The following is a 26,827-nucleotide window of genomic DNA, read 5'->3' as shown; positions in this document are numbered from 1 at the left end:
CATTACTTGCAATGAAATTGTGCAGATTGGTAATACTGGAAGGCTGAAGGTTTCTTATACCCTTCCAAACCAAAACAACAATCAAGGAGTGAGGCCCCTCAAGGATTCAGATGGTTGGGGAAACTCAAATGGCAGAAAAGCATTGGGTGTGAGGTTCTGTGGGAATGGGACTGGAACCCTGGATCTGTGAGGTGCAGGATGGCCAATACCTACATACCACTACCCAGCAGCCCTGGTAACCTGCACGTGTTACCACATAGATCCTGTGCAGATAAATACCACAGGAAGTACTGCCTTGGAAGGCTGGATTACAGCCCTGATTGGTCCAGGCACCCTATTTAAGCCCAGAAGGAGTTTTAGGAAGTGTCTGTGTAACAAGCCAAACTCCCGTCAGCTGTAGCAATGGTCCTGCCTCTTGGATCACTCTTAGGGCACGTCTTCACTACCCGCCGGATTGGCGGGTAGCAAGCAATCTATTGGGGATCAACTTATCGCGTCTAGTGAAGACGCGATAAAATCGATCCCTGATCGCTCTGCCGTTGACTCCAGAAATCCACCGCGGCAAGAGGCGGAAGCGGAGTCGACGGCGGCATGGCAGCGGTCGACTCGCCGCCGTCCTCACAGCCAGGTAAGTTGACCTAAAATATGCAACTTCAGCTACGCTATTCACATAGCTGAAGTTGCGTATCTTAGGTCGACCCCCCCCCGTAGTGTAGACCTAGCCTTGACTCCTGACCCCTTGTGCTGACTCCAGCTCTGATTCCTGGTTCCTGACTCCGGCTCTAATGCCTGGTTCCTGACTCCAGGTCTGATGCTGGATTCTAACTCCTGCTTCCTGACTTCAGGTCTGTTTCCGGCTTCTCACTGCTACAGCTCTGATCACTATGTCTGACCTCCCAAGCTCCAGTAGTTACAGTTTGCATAGACCCACACCTAACCTCCCCCACAGAAATGGCCCCAGTTGGGGGAATGGAAGCAGCAGCCTTCCCACTAACCAGGGTACTCCAAAGAGCAACAGAACTGCAGGAGTGGGTTGCCCACCTCCAGGCTGAAAACCATGCACTGCAGGCCAACTGTTGGCCGAGAATAAGGGCCTTCAGAAACAAGTGGCCTGCTCACACAAAGGAAACACTTCACTCTAGGCATGGATCATGATCCCATCTCCTGAAGAAGCAGCATACTCACCATGTTAGAACCATCCTAGAGAGATTGCATCAGTGCAACCTGAACGTGAAGTTGGAGAAGTGCGTTTTTGACCAAACCTCCAAAGAATTCCTAGGGTTTATTCTACCCCCCAGAAAGTATTGAGATGGATCAGAAAAAGGTGGAGGCCATTCACAACTGGGCGATGCTGTGGTGCACCTGAGACCTCCAACACTTCTTAGGCTTCACCAATTTCCATTAGTGTTTTATCACAGACTTTGGGCAAATAGCGCCTATGACCAACTTCCTCCATAAAAATGGAAGATTTGTCAGGCCCCTGAAGCCCAACATGTGTTTGCACAACTCAAACTCACCTTCATCACTGCCCTGGTATACCCACATGTGTAAGCTGATGCATCCAACATGGCAATCAAGGCAGTGCCCTCTCAGAGGCACGGTTCCCAACAGTTACTATATCTGTGCACCTACTACTCCAGGAAACTCACTGCCACAGAGCAAAATTATGAGGTCTTGGATGCAGAACTCCGGGCAATCAAAGACGCTTTTGAAGAGTGGTGTCACTACCTCGAAGGGACTCCATGTCCAGTACAGGTCTATACGGACCACAAAAACCTTGAACATCTACGCAAGGCCAAAGCACTGAACCAGAGACAACTCAGGTGGGCTACATTCTTCTAACGCTTCGACTTTATCACTACCTATCTCCCAGGGGCCAAAATGGTAAGGCTGAGGCACTATCCTGAAAGGGGGAATATCACGCAGGCCCAGAAAAAGCCTAGCCAGGAGCTGCCCTGCATTGTCAAGCCCCATAATTTCCTGAATACCATCATTCAACAAGATCTAATCACCTTCAACTGACCTCAAGGAAGGGGATTTCTTCTGAAGAGCTAAGGGCAGGGGGAAAGGGACAACACTCTATGCAGGATAGGATAATATATGTGACTGGATGCATATATGTCCCACTGGGAGTTCCCCAGATAGAGGTGATGCATCTGTACCATGACTCTCCCCAAGTGGTGCATTTTGGTCATCTTAAAACCTATTGCCTGGCCTTCCATTTCTTCTGGTGGCCTCAAATGCAAGCCACAATACAGACTTACATTGACTCCTGTTACTTGTGCATCCACCCCAAGACACACCACCACAAACTACTTGGCCTTCTCCTGCCCCTGGAGACCCTGCCAAGGCCCTGGGTGGCCATCATTCATTGTCAAACTTCCTGGCCTCACAGCAATCCTGACTGTTGTGGACCAATTTACCAAGATGGCACACTTCATCCCCTGCATCCACCTACCAGTCTCTGAAGAAACAGCTCAGCTTCCAGAGAAACATGTAGTCGGCTTTCATGGGCTCCTGGACCATGTTATTTAGTATTGAGGCCCACTGTTCATCTTACACTTTTTGCAGGAAGCCTTCCTGCTATTTGGAGTCCGCGTTTACACCTCTTCAGCACACCACCCGCAGACAGATGGCCAGGGTAAGCCAAATATTACAACAATACCTACGATGCTTCGTCATTTACCACCAGAACAACTGGTCTGCACTCCTGCCCTACACAGAATTCACATATAAGACTGACCATAACTCCACTGGGTCAAATCTTTTTTTTGGCCAATTATGGGTTTCACCCGGCAATTGTGTTAGTACCTGCCAGATTTGGGGAAGTGACTGGATTCAATAGATTTACCATGTCCAAGAAGAGTTAAAGGCCAATTTGAGGAAGCAAAGTGATATGCAGACTGTTGATGAAGGGAAAGACCAACACTTTCAGTAGGCCAAAATGTGTGCCTTGCCACAAAACACCTGTGCACAGATAGGCCGTCCCACAAACAAAACTACCAGTTCCTTGGGCCATACTGTATCTGTCAACAGAAGGCGAGAAGCTGTTCTAGATTTGATTTTCACAAATAGAGAGGAACTGGTTGAGAATTTGAAATTGGAAGGCATCTTGGGTGAAAGTGATCTAAGGATGATTCTAAGGAATAGAAGAAGGGAAAAGAGCAATGTAAGGAAGTGCGTGTGTCTCTCCCCTTCTGACAGGGCAGGAGGCCGCACCTCCTCACTGCTTCGCAAGCAGGGCGCAGCTCACAGCCAGTGAGTACTAATCACCAGGTGGAGTTAGTCCTTCTGCCAAATCCCTCAATCGGGGCAGTGAGCAGGCCTGGTCGGCAATCAGCCCAGGCCTTAATTAGTCTTTCCGCCCCAGTCCCTCACTCAGGGCGGTTCATAGTTTATATCTCAGGCTGAGTCTGTGCGACACAGCCCAGCAGTTCAGGGTGGGGAATTAGCTCCCAACCGGGAGTGGCAGCAAATGCGCCTGGCGCCCTAGCTCCAGCAAGTGCCAGACCAATTCAGGCCTCCTGGCCTATTAGTGGGGAGGTGGCCACCCTTCACAGGTGGGGTGCTGGACGCAGGCCCTCTCACTCCACTGCATCCAAGCCCAGGGCCCTATTGGTGGCCCTATTCGCCACTAGGTCAGTGGGGATTCGCCTGCAACATGCTGGCCAGTTCACAATAATTCTACAGCTGAACCCTATTTGGTGTCCCTGGGCTCCTTCCTACCCTTCCCAGCTTGGGGTACCTGGGTTGTCCTCAGTCTCCCCTGGGTAAACAGCCAATGGCAGCCCCAGCAGTTCATCGGCATTGCTGGTCTCCGGCAATTCAGGTAACTCCTCTGGTCAGGCAGCCGTCTCTTTCAGCTCTGGGCTCTGGCAGCAAGGGAGCGACATCCTGCTCCTCTGGCAGCTCTCCCCCTTCTGAGCTAGGAGGTTGGCCTTTTATAGTCCCACTTCCTGTCCTGCCCCTCTGCTTCCGGCGGGGCGACCACGGGTAGCCTGGTTCTGTCCACCAGGGGGTGATATCAGGTCTCTTCCCTTCTGACAGGGCGGGAGGCTGCACCTCCTCGCTACAAGCAGGGCCGGCTCCAGGCACCAGCGCAGGAAGCAGGTGCTTGGGGCGGCCAATGGAAAGGTGTGGCACGTCTGGGTCTTCGGCAGCAATTCGGCGGCGGGTCCCTCAGTCCCTCTCCGAGGGAAGGACCGGCTGCCGAATTGCCGAAGAATGAAGCGGCACGGTAGAGCAGCCGCCGAAGTGCCACCAATCGCAGTCCCCCCCCTTCACCGAGCTTGGGGCGGCAAAAAAGCTGGAGCCGGCCCTGGCTATAAGCAAAATAAGGATAATGGATTTCAAGAAGGCAGACTTCAACAAACACAGGGAGTTGGTAGGTAAGCTTTTATGGGAAGCAAGTTTAAGGGGAAAAACAGTTTGAGAGAGCGGGCAGTTTTTCAAAGAGACATTATTAAGGGCACAAGAGCAAACTATCCCACTGTGTAGGAAAGCTAGGAAGTGTGGCAAGAGACCACTCTAGCATAACCAAGAGATCTTCAATGATCTGAAACTCAAAAAAGAGTCCTACAAAAAAGTGGAAACTAGGCACAAAAAGAGATTAAACTATTTAGAGACTGTGATGCTACACTCCATAATGCTTTATAGAAATATGCTTATGAGTGTAAATATGACATACTTGGAATATATTTTATGCTAGATATGCCATGTAACATCTTTGCAAAGGTTATGATCTACTGAATAATATTCATCCTATTTGTATGCATGCATTTTATATGCATTCATTTTTATATTTAAAGTTATTAATATTGGTTATATATTTGTACCTCAATGTGTTTGATTCTAAGTAGTACCAGTGAAGCATTTGGCCAGTTTATTGTGAAGGAACTCTTCAGATTAAGTGCCCAATCAAGAAACACTTAACTGACAATGGACCTGGGGAGACTCCAATCCACATACGAGGCGCCTTCCTGGGAACGTTCAAGGTAGCATGTGAGAAGTGGCTGCTCTATCTTTAAAAAGCTGAATCATTCATGGACATATGACTTTCCTAGGTGGCTACAAACTACATCTTGTTGATATGATTTTGCACAGAAGAACAAAGGCGTTTCCACCCACAAGAGAGAGAATATAAAAGGCCCTGTAAGCCTTTCCATTTTGTCTTCAGCTGGTTCAAGTGATGGCCCCTCCACCCCAAAGAGATGCCTGAAAGAAACTGGAACAAGGAACTGTAGCTACGGGGATGTGAGTAATTGCTGGACCCAGGCCATAAACTACAATGTTGGCCTGAAAAGGATTGGGCCCAGACTAGGAAGGAGTCTAGTCTGTGAAAGAAGCTTATTGGACCATCTCTGAGGGTGAGATTTAACTGTATTCAGTTTCTTAAATGTATTAGTCTTAGACTTGCATGTTTTGCTTTATTTTACTTGGTGACTTACTTTGTTCTGTTATTACTTGGAACCACTTAAATCCTACTTTTTATACTTAATAAAATCACTTTTGTTTATTAATTAACCCAGCGTAAGTAAGTAATACCTTGGGGAGCAAACAGCTGTGCATATCTCTCTATCAGTTTTATAGAGGGCGGACAATTTGAGTTTACCCTGTATAAGCTTTATACAGAGTAAAATGGATGTATTCAGGGTTTAGGCTCCCAGAAAGACTGAATACTGAGTGCTTAGAAAGTCCCTGTTAATTGAGAAGCCCCTGGGCTAAGTGAATCTTAGTTTTTGTGAACTGCAGGGTGGTGTGGCCAATCTCTTGGTCTGTGCTGGAGTAGACTGGTGTGTCTAGTTCAGCAAGACGGGAGTGGAGGGAAGCCTTTTCTGGTGAGGGGTTTGTTCTCAGTGTTATCTCAGCACATCTAGTGACAGTCCTGAGGGAGTTTCTGTGACCCAACCCGTCAAAGAGACATACAGGGTAGCAAGCAAACATTCTACAAATGAATGAAGCAAGAGGAAGACCACGGTCAGGGTAGGCCCATTACTCAATGAGGAGGGAAAGACAACAGAAAATGGAGGTCATTAATGATCTGGAAGATGGCGTGGACTGCACCCTCAGTAAGTTTGCAGATGACACTAAACTGGGAGGAGTGGTAGATACGCTGGAGGGTAGGGATAGCATACAGCGGGACCTAGACAAATTCGAGGATTGGGCCAAAAGAAATCTGATGAGGCTCAACAAGGACAAGTGCCGAGTCCTGCACTAAGGACGGAAGAATCCCATGCACTGCTACAGACTAGGGACCGAATGGCTAGACAGAAGTTCTGCAGAAAAGAACCTAGGGATTACAGTGGACAAGAAACTGGTTATGAGTCTACAGCGTGCCCTTGTTGCCAAGAAGGCTAATGGCATTTTGGGCTGTTTAAGTAGGAGCATTGCCAGCAGAGCGAGGGACATGATCATTCCCCTCTATTCAACATTGGTGAGGCCTCATCTGGAGTACCGTGTCCAGTTTTGGGCCTCACACTACAAGAGGGATGTGGAAAAATTGGAAAGAATCCAGCGGAGGGCAACAAAAATGATTAGGGGGCTGGAACACATGACTTATGAGGAGAGGCTGAGAGAACTGGGATTGTTTAGTTTACAGAAGAGAAGAATGAGGGGAGATTTGATAGCTGGTTTCAACTACCTGAAAGGAGATTCCAAAGAGGATGGATCTAGACCAGGGGTAGGCAACCTTTCAGAAGTGGTGTGCCGAGTCTTCATTTATTCACTTTAATTTAAGGTTTCACGTGCTGGTAATACATTTTAATGTTTTTTTAGAAGGGGTCTCTCTCTCTAAGTCTATATTATATAACTAAACTATTGTTGTATGTAAAGTAAACAAGGTTTTCAAAATGTTTAAGAAGCTTCATTTAAAATTAAATTAAAATGCTGATCTTACGCCGCCAGCCTACTCAGCCCGCTGGGTGAGGGGTGGGGGGTTCAGGGCAGAGGGCTGAGTGTTGGGGGGGGGGGGACTCGAGGTCAGGGCAGAGGGCTGGGGTGTGTGGGGGTCCAGGGCAAAAGGCTGGATGTGGGGGGGTTCAGGGCAGAGGGCTGGGTGTGTGGGGGGGACTCAAGGTCAGGTCAGAGGGCTGGGGTATGTGGGGGGGTTCAGGGCAGAGGGCTGGGTGTTGGGGGGGCTCAAGGTCAGGCCAGAGGGCTGGGGTGTGTGGACGTGCAGGGCACAAGGCTGGGTGTGGGGGGGTTCAGAGCAGAGGGCTGGGGGGGATGTGGAGGTGCAGGGCAGAAGGCTGGGTGTTGGGGGCGACTCGAGGTCAGGGCAGAGGGTTGGAGGTGTGTGGGGGTGCAGGGCAGAAGGCTGGGTGTTGGGGTGCAGGGCAGAAGGCTAGGTGTTGGGGGCAACTCAAGGTCAGGGCAGAGGGCTGGGGTGTGTGTGGGGGTGCAGGGCAGAAGGCTGGGTGTTGGGGGCGACTCAAGGTCAGGGCAGAGGGCTGGGGGTGTGTGGGGGTGCAGGGCAGAAGGCTGGGTGTGGGGGGGGTTCAGGGCAGAGGGCTGAGGTGTGTGTGGGGGTGCAGGGTAGAAGGCTGGGTGTTGGGGGGACTCGAGGTCAGGGCAGAGGGCTAGGGTGTGTGTGGGGGTGCAGGGCAGAAGGCTAGGTGTTGGGGGCGACTCAAGGTCAGGGCAGAGGGCTGGGGGGTGTGGGGGTGCAGGGCAGAAGGCTGGGTGTTGGGGGGACTCGAGGTCAGGGCAGAGGGCTAGGGTGTGTGTGGGGGTGCAGGGCAGAAGGCTAGGTGTTGGGGGCGACTCAAGGTCAGGGCAGAGGGCTGGGGGGTGTGGGGGTGCAGGGCAGAAGGCTGGGTGTTGGGGGGACTCGAGGTCAGGGCAGAGGGCTGGGGTGTGTGTGGGGGTGCAGGGCAGAAGGCTAGGTGTTGGGGGCGACTCAAGGTCAGGGCAGAGGGCTGGGGTGTGTGTGGGGGTGCAAGGCAGAAGGCTGGGTGTGGGGGGGGTTCAGGGCAGACGGCTGAGGTGTGTGTGGAGATGCAGGGCAGAAGGCTGGGTGTTGGGGGCAACTCGAGGTCAGGGCAAAGGGCTGGGGGGTCAGGGCAGAGGGCTAGGGTGCTCGGCTCATGGGGGGTGCTCCCAGACCCCTGCCCTGAGCAGCTCATGGCAGGGGGCTGGGAGGGATATGCCTCGTTCCACCCCCTTCCCCAAGGCCTGTCCCTACCTCTCTCTGCCTGCTCTACGGAGCAGCGAGCACGCTGGGCTCGGCTCTGCTCCTCTGGGAGGAGGAGGGGCTGGAATGCACCACCTTGTGCAAAGAAGCGGGGGAGAAGGGAAGCTTGGCTGCTGCAGGACCAAGCTTCTGCCTCCTGCCCCCGCAGGGGAGAGTGGTGGGCGAGGGGGCTGAGTGAGGCGGGGGGCCGGGACCCCCTCCCCACCGCTCTCCCCTGTGGGGGCAGGAGGCAGAAACTTGATCCTGCGGCAGCCAAGCTTCCCCCTCCCCCACTTCTTCCCACAGCGTGGTGTGTTCCGGCCCCTCCGCTCCCTCCTCTCACCCGCAGGCAGCGTGCCACTCAAAATCGGCTTGCGTGCCGTAGGTTGCCGACCCCTGATCTAGACTGTTCTCAGTGGTACCAGATGACAGAATAAGGAGTAATGGTCTCAAATTGCAGTGGGAGAGGTTTAGCTTGGATATTAGCACTAGGAGGGTGGTGAAACACTGGAATGGGTTACCTAGGGAGGTGGTGGAATCTCCTTCCTTAGAGATTGTTAAGGTCAGGCTTGACAAAGCCCTGGCTGGGATGATGTAGTTGGAGATTGGTCCTGCTTTGAGCAGGGGGTTGGACTAGATGACCTCCTGAGATCCCTTCCAACCCAGATATTCTATGAAAATGAGGAAATGGCAGAAGTACTAAATGACTTTTTAGTTTTAGTTTTCACCAAATAGGTTAGTGGCAAATGGGTGTCTAACAGAGTGAATGCCAGTGAAAATGAGGTAGGATCAGGGCCAGATTTCCAGCTACAGTAGGCACGTGCCTAGGGGCACCGGTGTTCTAGAGGTGCCTAAAAGTTAAGTGGGTTAAAAGTTTCATTTTTTTTTAATGGAAAACACAAGGTCAGCTATAGGCGGGAAGGGTGCTGAAGAGGTTGTGCTTAGGGGCGCATAAGGTGTAAATATGCCCCTTGGTGGGATCTGAGGATAAAATAGGGAAAGAACAAGTTAAAAATTACTTAGACAACTTAGACCTCTTTAAGTCAGCAGGGCCTGGGAAATACATTCTAGAATACTCAAGGAGCTGACTGAAGAGATATCAGAGCCATTAGTGATTATCTTCGAAAACTCATGGAAGACAGGAGAGATTCCAGAGGACTGGAAGAGAGAAAATATATGCCCATCCATAAAAAGGGGAATAAGGACAACCTGGGGAATTACAGATCAGTCAACTTAACTTCAGTACCCAGAAAGATAATGGAGCAAATAATCAAGCAATCCATTTTGCAAACACCTAGAAGATAAGGTGATAAGTAACAGGCAGCATGAATTTGTCAGGTTTGACATGATTTGTTCTTGATTAATTCATGCTGCCTGTTACTTATCACCTTATTATCTTCTAGGTGTTTGCCCTGATAAGGCCTCCGCTGGAGTATTGTGTCCAGTTCTGGACACAACATTTCAGGAAAGATGCAGACAAATTGGAGGAAGTCCAGAGGAGAGCAAAAAAATTAAAGTTCTAGAAAACATGACCTCTGAGGGAAGATTGAAAAAAACTGGATTTGTTTAGTCTGGAGTAGAGAAGACCGAGGAGGGGACATGATAAGTTTTCAAGGATGTAAAAAGTTGTTATAAGGAGGAGGGAGAAACATTGTTCTCCTTAACCTCTGAGAATAGGACAAGAAGCAATGGGCTTAAATTGCAACAAGGGAGCTTTAGGTTGGACACTAGGAAAAACTTCTTAACAGTAAGGGTAGTTAAGCACTGGAACAAATTGCCTAGAGAGATTGTGGAATCTCTGTCACTGGAGGTTTTTAAGAACAGGTTAGACAAATACCTGTCAGGAATCGCCAAGTTATTATGTAGCCCTGCCTTGAGTGCAGGGGACTGGACTAGATGACCTATTGAGGTTCCTTCCAATCCTACACTTCTCTGATATCTCATTGACTGGTGAGGTTACAGCCCTGAAGAATGGTCCTGGGAATCAGCTGCCCATATCCAAGCATCTGACCTTGTGGATGCCTTTTCATAAAACCACCCGTACAAGCCTGGTTCAGCAGTTAGGGGTGCCCCTAAAGGAGGAAAGGTGATGTGAAGTCCTACAGGGAGAGGTCTGCGGGATGGTTCACCCCTCCATGCTGCGACCCTGTGGCCAAGGTAGAGTTGCATGCATTACCACATAGACCCTGTAGAGACAAACACCACAGGAAGTACTGCTTCAGAAGGCTGGACTGACAGCTTCCCTTGTGGTCTCTCTTGGGTCCAGGCACTCTATTTAAGCCCAGGAGTTGTTCCAGGAAGTGTCCATACAATAAGGTGGACTTCCTGCCAAGCATAGCAATGGACCTGCCTCTTGGCTTGCTCTCAGACTCCTTGTTTTTGATTCCAGCTCTGAACAGAAGCTGTTCCTGGCTTCTTACTGCCACTGCTTCAACTACTAGCCCTGACTGTTCAAGCTCCACTCGTATCAGTGCGGGGGGTGGGCTCACAGCACTGTTCCATTATGGGAAGGCCTGATTGCCAACTGCTTCTATGCTAACTCATGTCTCCCTTTTGGGTCTGTAAAAGCCCCCTCCTTTCCTCTAATACTCACTGTAGCCTTTTGTAACCCACTGCACTGGGAGAGGCCATTGGTTTTCATGCTGTTTTGACCAAGAATGAGTGAAGAGAGTGGGTTAGGTTCCAGGCACAACTTTTACCTTCTCTACCTCCCCCTAGTGGTTAAAAGGCTGCTTTCTCTGGGCATGGATTATGTGAAACACCCACACAACAGTCACTTGTTTAAAACAAGATTTATTAGATAAAGAGAAGCACATCAAAATAAAAGAAATGATTCATAGAATATACCGCATCCCTTAGCTTCATTAAAAGAGAAGAAAAGAAAATTGAACATGGTCCTGAAAGCAGGTCTTATCTGTGACCCAACCCTGGTCAAAACTGAGAGCCTTGCATGGCTGATTCTGGAGAGATACTCCCCTCCCTAACCCAGACCATTTTTCTCCAGCTACAGACACACAATTTAGGGATTGGTGAACAGCTGCATTGTCTAGGGGATGCGCCAGTGAGGATAAGAGGACACTTGCATGATGATAATGGCGGTCTTTCAAATGCTTAACCACCAAACTCAAGTACAGCCTTGTGCAGTTTATTTGGTCTGGCTGTCTCCAGTTTATCCAGGCCTCTTACTGAAGGCTCCATCACTTTTCCATTGCTGCAAAGTATAAATTATTGATAGAACCCAGATGCTCCATCACAGAGATGAACTCAAAGACAGTCGAAACAGCCAAATTTTGACTTTTTTTGAACCAAAGCCATAAATCAGCCCCAAAGTGCATGACAACTAGCCAAACTTCAACAACACATGCACAAGCCTTGGCAAATCCTGACCGAGTTTAGAAACAAAACCCTAATCCAGATTTGTTTTGCCTGGTTGAGAGTTTTATTACAAAACCAGCATACTGTTTTGATTGCCTTAAACAGAAATACAACATACAGAATGCAGTACAAGAAACAGTATTACTGAATGTCATGTCATTATTATATGGGAAAGGTTATCTGTAAATACTCTGCATAAAGATTTCAGTATTAGTAAAATACAATCTACTTCTCTATGATAGAGTTAAACCTCTATCGCAGCAACATTTAATGAGGGTTTAATTACTGTACTTTTCAGAGACTATTCAGTTAGAGTATCTGAGTTTGCAGCAGATGGGGCTTTAAGAACTCTACTCCATACACCACAGTTCTAGGAAAAGTCATAAAATGAAACTTGTTTGTAATTCGCCTTGGCCACTCCTGAAGGTCATTTGGAAATCACTAACACCAGGTCATCACTACCTGCTCTGCTTGCGCAGTAGATTGGGTAATAGCTGCCTGTATAGGCTTTCAGGCAAACAGACCTTGCCAGGTTGGCATTTTCTGAATTTTTATGGGCTGAGCTAAACAATCACTTCAAAAGGGTAAAAAATAAATAAATAAAGCAAATGGACAAACATTTTGGTTTATTGGAGAGCGTCACAGAGACAGCTCGGAGTATAATATACACTGTTGTTGGCTAATTTTGCTTGCCCATTAACAGCTATGGGTGGAGAAACCAAATAAATTTATCAAACTGTATTGTTTAATAATTATATTTTAGTAGCATCCAGAGGTCCCAATCAGAACATGCAGAGCCACTGTGCTAGGTAGGTACTGTACAAACACATACAAAGATCTGTAGAAAGGCCCAGGTCCTCAAAGATATCAATGGTGATGGGGCCATACAGTTGACAATCCAAACTCCCAGTCCTGCAAACATGCCTGATTTATGCATGGAAGTGGTCCCATCAATTTTAATGGAATTACTCATGTGTGTCAACTTTTGTATGTGTGTAAGTGTTTGCAGGATCAACATCTATGGAGACAGCATGAATGTTGAGCCTATTCAGAAAGTCAGGTATAGCTGAATATCCACCAGACAATATTTGTCATGGCTGGAAATAGTCAGTGTGGAATTGAAGAGAGATTTGGAAAGTAAAACTTCTATTGAAATATCTTACCTGTATTGTGTTCAAAATCCTCTCAAATTTGTCTCCTGTCAAAGGTTGCCTGACCTATTATATAATATAAAATAAAATATACAGCTCTGAACAGCTATCTACTTATATTTTTAATGTAGTCCACATAGTTTTACAAGAAGTGATAAAACCAAGCAGAGCCTTCCTCACCACCTCTAAGGCTGAGATCTGAGAACAGAATTTGCTTAGATTGGCAACAACAGAAATCTAATAAGTACTATATCAGCAAAGCTCTTGCCGTGCTTACACACCAGTGGGGATCAAAGTCCAGTTTTACTGGATTAACTAAAACAAAATTAAGTATCAGCTGTCAAGTGAGCTGTAACAGGGTGGAAAACCAGCACCGTATAGCCTGGAGTACAAAATGTATCTAACAGGGTTTATTGCCATCCAACAATGCCAAAAATGCTTTTTAAATTAAATTTAAAAAATGTTTTGGGCAGCCATCTTTTAAAATAACTCAAAAGAGCTTCTTTCAGCCAAGGTTTTCCCTTGTGTATGTAGAGGGTCTGGTTGCTATAACAAGGCAAGGTTGAGAAAGTGAGATTTTGTAGATGACACTTCTCACATAGGACCTAATCCAAATGTGTTTCAGAGCAGAAGTACATGAGACTAATAATAAAGGGGGTTGGATTCCTTAGCAGCTTGGCACCTATGACTAGATGTTGCTAAGCACACTGCTAGCCAGGGTAAGGAGAATCAAGGTGTGGTGTGCAGGGGACTGCACAGATGCATGACCAGAGACCATTGCATGCACCTTCCCCCAGCCTGAAAACCTTAGGGGGGATGGGCAGGTATTGTGTCTATTTTTGCCTGGGTTGGGGGGCGCAATCAAAAATTGTAACTCGGGGGGGGGGGGGGGGGGTCAGCTCAAAAAGTTTAAAAACTGCTGCCTGAATACCTCCAAATATATAATTAATAAATACAAATGCATGTTGTATTTTCTCTGAGCTCTTTAATCTTGAAGTTAAGACTTGTACCCAGATGTTACAAAGCTCTTACATTAGAAGTTCACTGGCTATTTAAAATAAAGAAAGGGTGACAACATGTAGTTAGGTCTTTGAACAACCCTGAAAAATGAAAACCTGTTTCTTTTATGCAACCACCGTTCCTTATGCATCAAAGTAAGCTGTTTAATTTGTTATTACCTGTGCACTGCTTATATTTTATTAGGGATGGACGTGAAGCTAATCATTGAATCCAAACATGCCCAAAGTTTGGAGTGGTTCAGAACCATATCAGAACTCTGACTTGGAAATCTATATTTTATGTACCAAGTATTTAGGTCTAGTATTTAAAATAATTGTTTTAAACATATATTTCCTTCCTCCCTCACCTCACATACACAACACTCACCATGCAACACACACAAACAACTGCTTCTTTGTCACAACATAAAAGAGAATAATAGAATATGAAAAAGTTGTCTGGGACATTTTTAGCTTAAAGTCTTTTCTTTATTGATTAGCACACACAATGTATTTGTATTTGTGATTGTTTAAATCATGCAGATATTTGTCTTACAAACCATTTGACCTCATATATGGTTGCAAATGATTGAAAATTACTTATAGTTGGAAATGTCTGCTTTGAGGTAAGAATTTAAAATAAATTCTACTGACCAAGGGTGAGCTAAGTATAGTGAATTAAGTTTTCAAGTTTTTGGGAAATAATATTAAAGATAACATTCTATACATATTGGCACATGGGATGCAGCCCATTCGCCTCATCTAAGGTTTGATCCTCTCTTTTGACGCACAGTATGCAGATTTATAATATCTGTGGCTGTGTAAGTACAGGAGCCCATTTTCTATTTCACACTATTCTATCTGCTCAGCAGAATGCAGGATTAAACTCTTTGAAAAAAATATATTTTCAAATAATTGCCATGGTTTAATCACGCAGCTGCCAGTGAGAATAAAGAAAATTGCATAACTAAATCCCCATTGCACTACTTTAAAAATATAACACTTTTGGCCAAAATACAAAATACGAAGAGCTAAAGTCGAGGTACAAAACTGCATGCACAACTGCACATCTTCTTGTGTGTATTCAAGTGACTGCATAAACAAGTCTTGTGTTTGTGCACACAAATGTTATTTGGGCACCTAAATAACTGCTTACGCATGGAATTGTGTATCTGCATAGGTCTCAATTGAACATGGGTGTTTGAATGTGATCATCAAGCCATTTCTTTTGAAAATGTGGAGCTTGATGTTTGTCCATTAGTTGCTATTACTCTCTACTATTTCTGTTTAAAGTAAATTCTTTCCAACATGAGAATTACAACTGGAGCATGAGTGAGAACAATATTAAATATGAGTGAGAACAATATTAAATATAATCAGAAAAGGCTGAGATTTGTTTTTCGTTTGTTACTGATCCATTCATAGTGAAGGTTATAGGATAATTTACAGGAAAAATATTTATAGGTTAATTACATAAAATAATTATACTGCACCAACAAAACACTACAAACAGAATATTTTAAAATCATATTAGGGCATGTACACATGTCAACTTACAAAGAGAATACTTGAAAATCTATGTGCTAAGGGAAATAAACATATCTCAACCTACTGAGTAAAGTGTTCAAAAGGCTGTTTGTCACTGCAGCATAAATCATTTCCTTAGTGCAAGACTTACCAAGTGTGTAAAAAGACACTGACTCCCTGAAAAAACTGCTTTTCTGCCCTAAAAATATCTGAATAATAAAGTGATAGCTGTGTTTCTCAAGTAGCTTATTAGTTTTTGCTGAGTTTTGGAACGTATCAATTTATACAAGCTTAGTTTTAAAACTGTAAAAACACTCTAAAATCTGATTCAAATATGCTATCATTGGAAGACAGAACAGAAATAAAAACAAAAAACTGATCTGTACAAGTGAAAGAAGATGTTGATTTGATTCCCTCCCTCTGCACCACTGGAAGCATCCTTGTATGACAGTTTGGCACAATACCTATCCCCAAAAGCTATATTGCACTGACAGGTGCAAGATTACTTTAGTTGTTGAAGAATCACAGTGTTAAGTATATCTGCTTCTTGTAGTGTCAGACTTTCATCTGTTAGCTCTTTATTTGGAAATGTAGTCACAAGAACAAAGTCAGCTGCTGCAAATGCAGGATGGGACTGGATAATAAAGTCTCGAATATCCATAATCCTGTTGGAATAAATATAATGGTATTATATAAACACTGAAAATTACTAATGATTTAATTTATACAGGAATCAGCTGCCAACACCAGTAAAGGTAAAAAATTTGAATACTGCAAATACAGCATGCACTCCCACACCCCAGGTGAGTGCCCTATGCACCAGGCATTGACTATTCTGGAATGCATCTCTTTCCGGCTCTTTGCAACTACCTAAAATGTCACTGTTTTGTCCATATGCAGAATGGAAGTGTTTTTGAAACCTCAACAATTTTAACAGGACAGGAAATTTGTTTCCTGCACAGCTCTATTCCCAACCTGCCAGCATCACCATTATTTTAATTGGACTGAGCTTCAGCCAACTTGCTCTCAACCAAATACTGGGAAAGAAGAGAGGTTGTACTATTAATGTCTGCTAAAATAAAGAGCCCTAGCATTGCTAGTCCCTCTGCTCACTGATTGCACCACAGCCAAAACTGTCTCACTCTGCCCATCATAGCTCTCACATAAATGTAGAGCAGGAAATGTGACAACAGCAGAACATTGCCAAACTTGGAACAAATGCACCCTTAGAACGGATAAGTAATTGCTTAACACCACACATCAACCAGCCAAACAAAAGTGCTTCTCAAAGCTATATCCAAACTAAAAACCCAGAATACGAGTATGTATGATGAAAGTTATATAAATTTAACAGTTACCAAATGCCTGAATCTGATCACCTCCAAAAGTGTTATTCTACATCTAGTGTTCCTCTACTGCAAACGTTCATAATTAATAACCTGCTTATACACTTTACTTGTTTTACCATCATTCTTGCTTTTTTATATGCCAGCTGCTATTTTAGTTCCTTTTCTATCTACTAGATACAAAACAATCTTGCTGAAAGAAGCGTGGTTACTTGTATCTCTATGGCATTAGTTTACCTGTGTGTTTGATTGAATCTTTGTATCAAACGGCTTCCATCCGCTAGCCTAATCTGAATTTTAGTTGTTGCAATGGAGTCATCAATCAGAACAGTTGCATTAAGAATGGATTTATCCTCTTCTTCTGGGGAAGAAGGTGTACTGACAATTTCAGGTGTGAGGCTAAAGGATTGAAGTATAGGTGTTACTGAAAGAAAGCACAACTGAAAAGATGCATTCTAGAACATTTCTTATCTTTCTTTTCTATCTGAAACCAGTATCATGCACTGTATACTAATTGACTTGAGTATTGAAAAGTGTCAAAATTGTTTGCATTAATATATGGATAAGATTTTATATATGTGCATTTTAGTTACACAAGAAGATTTTCTCCATACATGAGATTTCTTGTACATTATTTTTTATATACAAGACTATTTCATGTAGGGATATAAATATTGTTTAGAAAGTTAACCGTTTAAACAATAAAAAATATTTCATTTAAATGGTTAACAGATTAAAGGGCCGGGGCTGGCGCAGGGATTAACGGTTAAGGTGGGTTAACCGGTAAAACTAATGCTTACAGGTTAACCGGTAAACATTTTACATCCCTAATTTAATGCACATCACTACTATAAAAGGGAAGGCTAATACAGTTGCATAATTTTATATATATGGAGAGAGGATCATAAAACAACATTTTTGTGTATGTTAATACTAGAGCATGAAACAACATGTGCACGATTTAAATTTTATTCATTGTACCTTATGGGCCATATTTGGAGATAATGTAAGTGGTTATGTAAATTATACATTGGCAGTTGGCCCTAAGTGCTTCAGTTTATGCTTTCATACACCTTGTTGACTGTGCCTGCTACAACCTTTCTCAGTCTCTTCACCCTCTCAGGATATTATTTATGCTGATTTACTGATATTTAATTTACACCCACCATTTAAGTCACCTCTGAATTTGGCATTTTACGCACAAGAATGCGGATTAGTATAGGGATTGGTAAATCTATTGTAAAGATGGTGAAGGGAAGTGTTTTGGCTCTGGTTAGGTGTAGTCCAGGGTTTGATTTTGGGTTGGAGATTGCATCCTGGCCAGGATCTGAATCTGAGAGTGCTATAATCTCATGATAGAGAAGGGTGGAGTAGATAACATTAAAAAGAACAAAAGCTTTCAGAAACTGTAATGTTTACAGCTTGGACTATTTTTCACACACCTAGCAGCTGTGCTTTAATGAATGCACTAATGCCAAATTTATCTGCTTTCTACTTCTTCCCTCTTGGTCATCTAAGTCTGTATATAATTTAAACATTTATGTGATTTACATCACCTACATTTTCATTTGTTTTTAGTACTGATTCCTCTTTCCCTAGCCTCATATTCTAGGTTTGGCTAATTTACATTGCATACTCATTTGGAGTAAGGAATTATGCCCCATTTAATTTATGTGGAGATATACCTATCTCATAGAACTGGAAGGGATCCTGAAAGGTCATCGAGTCCAGCCCCCTGCCTTCACTAGCAGGACCAAGTACTGATTTTTGCCCCAGATCCCTAAGTGGCCCCCTCAAGGATTGAACTCACAACCCTGGGTTTTAGCAGGCCAATGCTCAAACCACTGAGCTATCCCTCCCCCCACTGTAAATGTAATAATGTAAATATTATTCAGCAATATGGTTATACTTAAAAGTTTAAAAATGATGCTTCGTTAAAGAAAACTTGGGAAACTGACCACTGTGTGACAAACAAGTTAGCCTTTTAATCACATACTCTCTAATGAATTTTGTATCTATTAGATTACCTTTTCCCACTGTTTATGGAGTTAAGACCTTAGGGGCCACAAAATCGGAAGTACATACAACTACATGCAGAAAAACAAACAATGCAATTGTGTGCCCAATTTCCATGCATAATTAATCAGTTTGCAAATGCCATCAAAATGTTTGTAAATGCAAATGGCCAAATCTGAATTCAACTGGCCCTTAGCAGCACATTTTCTTCATGTGTGCAACCCATCCATTTAGTGCTTGAGAAATTCCATGATTTTTTAAAAAGGCACTAAACATATGAAGAAATGTAAATTTGCATACTACAAACTAAACTGTTTTGTATTAGAAATTAAGAGCTATTTATACATCCTTGAGTGATGAGATGCAAATTTTGTAAGACTGGAAACTAACATCATTAGAACATAAAAAAAAAAAAAAAAATCTAAGGACAGCATAAAATCATTTTTTCTAATGTGGAGTATTCTACTACTTATATATAATATGTGTATCTACACACACACACACAAGCACAAAATATGTAGGGAATACATGATGGTGTGGTACGAAAGATTTTATCCGCATGAGTTTGGCATGGGCATATTGCTCAGAAGAGGTTAAGCCATGAGTTCTAAAACATGCATGTCGTCCAGGGTTGAGAAAACTTTTATATCACAATGTGATACATTGTGCATGCGATTTTAAGCATAATGATCCAGATTCTCAGCTTGTGTCAACTGGCATCACTGTTCAAAATCAACAGAACTATGCAGATTTACACAAGTTAAGAATTTGGCCTTGTAAGGCCCTTTCATATCCCTCCATCTGGAAAACCAAATTCCTTTGTTACAATGAGTCCACAGTGTAAAGGGGTCAGAGGAAGCCAAAGATCATAAGCAACAGACCATCTGACAGTGACCTAAAATAGATTTTCAAGGGCAGGAAGAATGCTAGAAGCTGATAGTTTCTCCTTTCCAATGATATAAAACTTCTGCTTCTAACTCTGCAGGGCTGAAAGATCACATTTTTTATGGAGAGAAAAGTTGTTACTGGCCTAGGACTAAATCTTGCCTCTCCAGGGCTTGGGCAGGTGTAATTTTGCAGGAAAGGAAGAGAAATCATTTGGCTGGAAGGTTAATATTTAAAAAAAATAAAAGCTATTTAAAGCTGAGTAAGGGTTTGTGATATAAGATTAAGTCCAGGGAGATGGAAGATAAGTGAGGGGAGCAAAGACACAGGTTAAACAAATTTATAAAATAGTTCTGAAATGTATCACATGGAAACCACTTCCACATACATAACATATATGTACTATGCCCTCTACTTAGCAGGAAAGGGGAGCTAATGCATGACAACAAGAAGGCTGAGGTGTTTAATGCATAGTTTGCTTCAGTCTTCATTAAAGGTAAATTGTGATAAGATACTTTAAACAATATTAACTACAAGGGGAAGGAACACAAGCTAAAATAGGAAAAGAACAGGTTAAAAAATATTTAGATATGCTAGATATATTCAAGTAAGCAGGGCCTGATGAAATTCACCTTAGGAACTAGCTGAAGCAATCTCAGAACCATTAGTGATTATTTTTGAGAACTCATGGAGGATCAGTGAGGTCCCAGAGGACTGAACAAGGGTAAATATAGTACCTATCTTTAAAAAGGGGAACAAAGACAACCTGGGGAATTATAGACCAGTCAGCCTAACTTCAATACCTGGAAAGATACTGGAACAAATTATTAAACAATCAATTTGTAAGCATGTAGAGGATAATTGGGTTATAAGAAATAGCCAATTGTCAAGAACAAATCATACCAAACCAACCTAATTTCCTCCCTTGACAGGGTTACTAGACAAATGGACAGGGGGAAAGCAGTATATATCTTGATTTTAGTAAGGCTTTTGACACAGTCCCACGTGACGTTCTCAAAAGCAAAAAGGGAAATGTAGTCTAGATGAAATTACCATAAGGTGGATGCAAAACTGATTGAAACACTGTATTGAAGGAGTAGTTATCAGTGGTTTACTCTCAAAGTGGAGGGACATATCTAGTGTGGTCCACAGGGATTTATGATGGGTCCAGTACTAGTCAGTATTTTTATTAATGACTTGAGAGTATGCTTACAAAATTTGCAGGTAACTCCAAGCTGGGAGTGGCTGCTTGCACTTTGGAAGACAGGATTAGAATTAAAAATGACCTTGACAAATTGGAGAATTGGTCTGAAATCACCAAGATGAAATTCAATAAAGACAAGTGCAAAGCACTACACTTAGGAAGGAAAAATCAAATGCACATATACAGAATGGGGAATAACTGGCATGGCATTAGTACTGCTGAAAAGGATCTGGGGGTTATACTGGATCACAAACTGTTGAGTCAACAATGTGATGCAGTTGTGAAAAAAGCTAATAATCATTCTGGGGTGTGTTAACAGGAATGTCATGTGTAAGACATGGGAGGTAATTCTCCTGCTCTACTCAGCATGGGTGAGGTCTCAGCTGGAGTACAGTGTCCAGTTTCGGGGGCCTCACTTTAGCAAAGATGTGGGCAAAATAGAGAGAGAGAGTCCAGAGGAGAGCAACAAAAATGATAAAAGGTTTAGAAAACTGGACCTATGAGGAAAGGTTAATAAAACTGGGACTGTTTAGTCTTGAGAAACGAAGACTGAGGGGGAGTGGGACCTGAAAACAGTCTTCAAATATGTTAAGGGCTGTTATAAAGCGCATGGTGATCAATTGTTTTCCAGGTCCACTGAAGGTAGAACAAGAAGTAACAGACTTAATCTGCTGCAAGGGAGATTTAGGTTAGATATTATGAAAAGCTAATTAGAAGGATAGTTAAGTACTGGAATAGGTTACCGACACAGGTTGTGGAATCCCCATCATTGGAGGTTTTTAACAGGTTAGACAAACACCCGTTTGGTATAATTGGTTCTGCCTCAGCACAGGTCCCTTCCAGTCCTACATTTCTATGATTCTACAGCTAACCCAAGTAATAATTTTATACTTGTCTAATTTTAAGAAGTACCCACCCAATTCCCTTCAAACTTAACTTAATTTACCCATTGACAATATACAAAAATTTCACTTGACATCATTTTAAGGAAATCTGTAATGTAGAAATAGGTGTTTATAATGGAATATTTCCAGGAGGTTTAATTAGATCACCTCTCGCACACCTCTTCCTCCACTCATGCTTCAGTACTAAGATGATGGAATGGACTGTGCATGCACAATCGAGATTCCTGCTATATATTACTGCCTAATAAAATGTGTTGAACCATATATAAACAACACATTATTTAGTGTAGGTTCTGTGGTCTTTAGAGACCAAAGTACAAGTAGCTTTTCTAACACCACATTGCAGGTCCATTTATTTTTCTTAAAAGATTCACCTGCCTTGGGAAGAAAGTGGTGCACTCTCCTCCTCTAGCACAGGACCAGCTATAATTTGGTACTAAATGAAGTAGCAGGGATTAGGAAGTGATGAAGAGCGTTAAGCATTAGGTAATTTTCCCTTTCTATCTACAGATATACCTCTACCCAGATATAACGCGACCCGATATAACACAAATTCAGATATAACGCGGTAAAGCAGTGCTCTGGGGGGGGCGAAGCTGCGCACTCCGGCGGATCAAAGCAAGTTAGATATAATGCGGTTTCACCTATAACGCGGTAAGATTTTTTGGCTCCCGAGGACAGCGTTATATCGGGGTAGAGGTGTATTTTTTCTGATCAAGATCGAATAAAACCTGAGTCCAAAATTGAACTCCATTTAAGTCAACGTGGTTACAACATGATAAATTTGGCCCATAATCCTTAACAAGTAGTGGAAGCTAGGAGAACTGGGGATGGAATGCAGGAGGAAAACAGATCTGAAATTCTTGGAAGAATAAAAATATCATTCTGGTGCCAACAGCTGGTAAAACACAGAGCTTGAGACAGTCTTGATGAAAATTATGAAAGTATTTTCTAAAATGGAAGAAAAATCATTCTGGTTGAAGATATTTGAGTGGCATGAAATGTGCAAAGATGCTGGGGACAGAGAAAGCGAGAGAGAACATTACTCAAATTTGGCAGTAATCAGACATGGATTATAGCTTATATCAGTGGTGGGCAACCTGAGGCCCGTCAGGGTAATCTGCTGGTGGGCCACAAGACAGTTTGTTTACATTTGCACGGCCGCCCGCAGCTCCCAGTGGCCGCAGTTTGCCATTTCTAGCCAATGGGAACTGCGGGAAGTGGCGTGGGCCGCAGGAACGTGCTGGCTGCCGATTCTCGCAGCTCCCATCGGCCGGGAATGGCGAACTGCAGCCACTGGGAGCTGCAGACGGCCGTACAAATGTAAACAAACTGTCCGGGCGACCCGCCAGCGGATTACCCTCACAGGCTGAGTGCAGCCCGTGGGCCGCAGGTTGCCCACGACTGGCTTATATTGAAAGCTCCAAATCAAACACTCATGCAATTAATGAAACCCGCTTTTGACACTTACATCCCACACACCTTACCTGCAAATGAAAGGTTTTTCAGCAAATTCATTTGAATATGTCAGTTAAGTGCAAAGAAGGAAGACTTGGAGAGTGAGAAACTGAAGAGGAGTTTTGAATCAACAACAACATGTAGCTATTGCCTGTTATAATCAAACAAATCTGCTTATGTGATCTTAGATATGTTATATATTTATTTTATACTGTAATAAGATCTATTTTAACATAGTTAAAAATGAATTAAGCTATTTCCAAAAAGGCATCAGAATTGCCTTGCTGAAAAAGTTAATACACATTATATAACATGGTGAGCATCAAGCAGGTGAGGTATTTACTATTCAACTGCTAGGCATTATTGAGTAAGTCTATAAGGCTGCTCTGGAGCCTATGGATCTGTGTTACATAAAAGCTTGATGACAGAATGTTACAAGTATATTTGTTGCTGCTTATTCTTGCTGAGTTACCTTGAACAGTTTTTTAGAGCCTTGTCTAAAAAGTTATAGTATTTCAAGTCTGATTAGGGATGCAAGCTGACTGTCACATCTCAGATGCTCAGTCACTAAAACATATTTTGCAGTTGCACTATTATGTAACTGTTTAGAATTTTATAATCCACATATTCTTGCCCCCAGATACCAGACTAAGCAATTCAAAGGCAGATGTCAGATTCTTTAACATTATTGCTTATGTTTCAACTACTATTATCTATGTACTTCAGCTTTTTGTAGCAGCATTTGAAGTTCTCACCAGAATTTCATTGGAATTAAGGTTTTAACATCATGCAATTTATTGTTCATATTCATTTTGTGTCAAATAAATCAAGTGGGATTCTCAAATGAATCTCTCTTCTGTTTAAGGATACTAGAACAGTCAATAGTGTAGCTGGGAGTCTTATAATCAAAGGTGTTACCAGTTTATATATTATATCACAATATTTCTGCCACTGGCATTTCAGCCAATAGATGCTTTAATTGCTGCCATACAGAAATCCCATCAGGAACTTGGTCAAGTATCAGACTATGAAAATGTTCATGGCTAAAAGCAGAAAATGACAGAGAAGGATGGCGGTTGGATGGCTCAGGGAATTAGTAATGGAATATACAGTTTGCTATTTATACTGATCATTGGATCAAATACAGACCAAGTACCAACAGCTATAAGGTTGAATGAATTAGTGGTCTCAGTCAAATTCCTATTGAACTGGTGCCTTCCTTAAAATCTCCAACAAAGCAGGCGAAGTTTTTGGCAGTCTCACGTGAGACAGCAAGGAATTAACGATGCTCAAGACTTAAGTGTGAAGGACTTTGTTCTCACCCACAACTATTTCACATTTGGGGACAATATATACCTTCAAGTCAGCGGCACTGCTATGGGTACCCACATGGCCCCACAGTATGCCAACATTTTTATGGCTGACTTAGAACAACGCTTCCTCAGCTCTCATCCCCTAACGCCCCTACTCTATTTGCGCTACATTGATGACATCTTCATCATCTGGACCCAGGGAAAAGAAGCCCTTGAGGAATTCCACCATGACTTCAACAATTTCCATCCCACCATCAACCTCAGCCTGGACCAGTCCACACAAGAGATCCACTTCGTGGACACTATAGTGCTAATAAGCGATGCTCACATAAATACCACCCTATACCGAAAACCTACTGACTACTATACTTACCTACATGCCTTCAGCTTTCATCTAGACCACATCACACGATCCATTGCCTACAGCCAAGCTCTAAGATACAACCACATTTGCTCCAACCCCTCAGAAAGAGACAAACACCTACAAGATTTCTATCAAGCGTTCTTAAAACTACAATACCCACCTGCTGAAGTGAAGAAACAAATTGACAGAGCAGGAAGAATACCCAGAAGTCACCTACTACAGGACAGGCCCAACAAAGAAAGTAACAGAACGCGACTAGCCGTCACCTTCAGCCCCCAACTAAAACCTCTCCAGCGCATCATCAAGGATCTACAACCTATCCAGAAGGACGATCCCTCACTCTCACGGATCTTGGGAGACAGGCCAGTCCTCGCTTACAGACAGCCCCGCAATAAGAAGCAAATACTCACCAGCAACCATACACCACACAACAAAAACACTAACCCAGGAACCTATCCTTGCAACAAAGCCCATTGCCAACTCTGTCCACATATCTATTCAACGGACACCATCATAGGACCTAATCACATCAGCCACACCATCAGGGACTCATTCACCTGCACATCTACGAATGTAATATATGCCATCATGTGCCAGCAATGCCCCTCTGTCATGTACATTGGCCAAACTGGATAGTCTCTACGTAAAACAATAAATGGACACAAATCAGACGTCAAGAATTATAACATTCAAAAACCAGTCAGAGCACACTTCAACCTCCCTGAACACTCAATTACAGACCTAAAAGTCTCAATTCTTCAACAAAAAAACTTCAGAAACAGACTCCAACGAGAAACTGAAGAACTGGAATTAATTTGCAAACTGGACACCATTAAATTAGGCTTGAATAAAGACTGGGAGTGGATGGGTCATTACACAAACTAAAAACTATTTTCCCATGCTAATTTTCCCCCTTCTGTTACTCACACCTTCTTTTCAACGGTTTCAAATAGGTCATCCTGATTATCACTACAAAAGTTTTTTTCCTCCTGCTGCTGATTAATCAATTAAGGTGGGCTGTCTCGTTATAGCTGGTATGGCAACCCCCATTTTTTCATGTTTTCTCTCTCTCTATATATATATATCTTCCTACTGTATTTTCCACTGCATGCATCTGATGAAGTGGGTTTTAGCCCACAAAAGCTTATGCCCAAATCAATTTGTTAGTCTCCAAGGTGCCACAAGTACTCCTTGTTCTTTCTTTTTTTTTTTTTTTTTTAAAAATGTATAAACTGTAGTCCTTCCAGATCAGGGTTGAGGCATATTGGCAAGATGGCATGGGGAATCCTATACTGCGGCTCCCAACATTCTACTCATTCAGATAATAAAAGAAGGGCTTCAATCTGCATGGCAATCAATCCATTACTTTTAATCAGCTACATTTCCTTAATAACGGAAGGACAGGTCTATGTATAAATTAATTTATCAAGTGTCTAGGTAAACTGATCTGGCAGATTGGAATGACATTCCACTATGAATGTCAAATTCCACTTCATCATACTCTAGAAACAGTAATAAAGCAGCAAGTTTAAATCTGAATAGAATAATTTTAACACATCGCTTATATTTTTCCCCAATGATTATAGGCAGAACTGATAGCACCACCCTTTGTTAATGTTGCTCCAAAACGTTCCATTATTAGGGTGACCATATATCCCATTTTGGCTGGGACAGTCCCCTTTTTATGCCCTATCTAGGATGTCCTGACATTTTTGGCAAAAGTGTGCATTTGTCACAAAAGCAAATGGGACAAATGCAGTTTTGCCAAAGCGGAGGAAAAGATTTTGGGGGGTGGGCAGAGGGAGTGACGACATCAGATGTCAGACCTTGGGCTGTCAGCCCCAGCCCTGGGTGGTGGGGCTAGGGTTGTCAGACCTGTGCTGGGGGGAGGGGGAAAAGGCTGCGGTGAGCCCCACATGGGGGGCAGGGTGGGGAGGGTTGTGTGGAGTGGTGGTGGAAGGCTCGCTATGTCAAACCTGGGCAGTGGGGCTCAGGCTTCAGCCCCAGCCCTGGGTGTCGGAGCTAGGTCTGTCAGCCCTACCCTGGGAGGGAAAGGCTAGGGCAAGCCCCACATGGGATAGGGAGAGAGACGCTCCGGCTGTCAACCCCGGGCAG

At 43.4% G+C, this 26,827-nt stretch overlaps 1 protein-coding gene and 1 long non-coding RNA gene across 6 annotated transcripts in view; both read right to left on the bottom strand.

Moving 5' to 3' along the window:
* LOC112059910 (uncharacterized) overlaps window positions 1–12,847 on the bottom strand; it is a 77,930-nt gene extending 65,083 nt beyond the window's left edge. Inside the window, exon 1 of the long non-coding RNA XR_006176046.2 lies at window positions 12,709–12,847. This is a non-coding gene — a long non-coding RNA (uncharacterized LOC112059910). The remainder of the gene's footprint in view (window positions 1–12,708) is intronic.
* Window positions 12,848–14,161: 1,314 nt separating this feature from the next.
* The window catches only part of UBXN2B (UBX domain protein 2B), a 32,047-nt gene continuing 19,381 nt past the window's right edge, over window positions 14,162–26,827 (bottom strand). For 4 of the 5 annotated variants that reach the window (XM_065585604.1, XM_008170776.4, XM_065585605.1 and 1 more), the window contains 2 exons: window positions 16,805–16,966; window positions 14,162–15,886 (listed from right to left, as the gene is read on the bottom strand). In XM_065585604.1, coding sequence (XP_065441676.1) covers window positions 15,724–15,886; window positions 16,805–16,966 — 325 coding nt within the window. In that variant the 3' untranslated portion in view covers window positions 14,162–15,723. The remainder of the gene's footprint in view (window positions 15,887–16,804; window positions 16,967–26,827) is intronic. The other variant, XM_008170777.4, reaches the window with a different exon arrangement.

Source organism: Chrysemys picta, chromosome 2 (genome assembly GCF_011386835.1).
Source record: "Chrysemys picta bellii isolate R12L10 chromosome 2, ASM1138683v2, whole genome shotgun sequence".
In the NCBI taxonomy this organism is placed as follows: Eukaryota; Metazoa; Chordata; order Testudines; family Emydidae; genus Chrysemys; species Chrysemys picta.
Note: the sequence above shows the minus strand (reverse complement) of the source record. Positions and strands in the feature narration are given on the sequence as shown.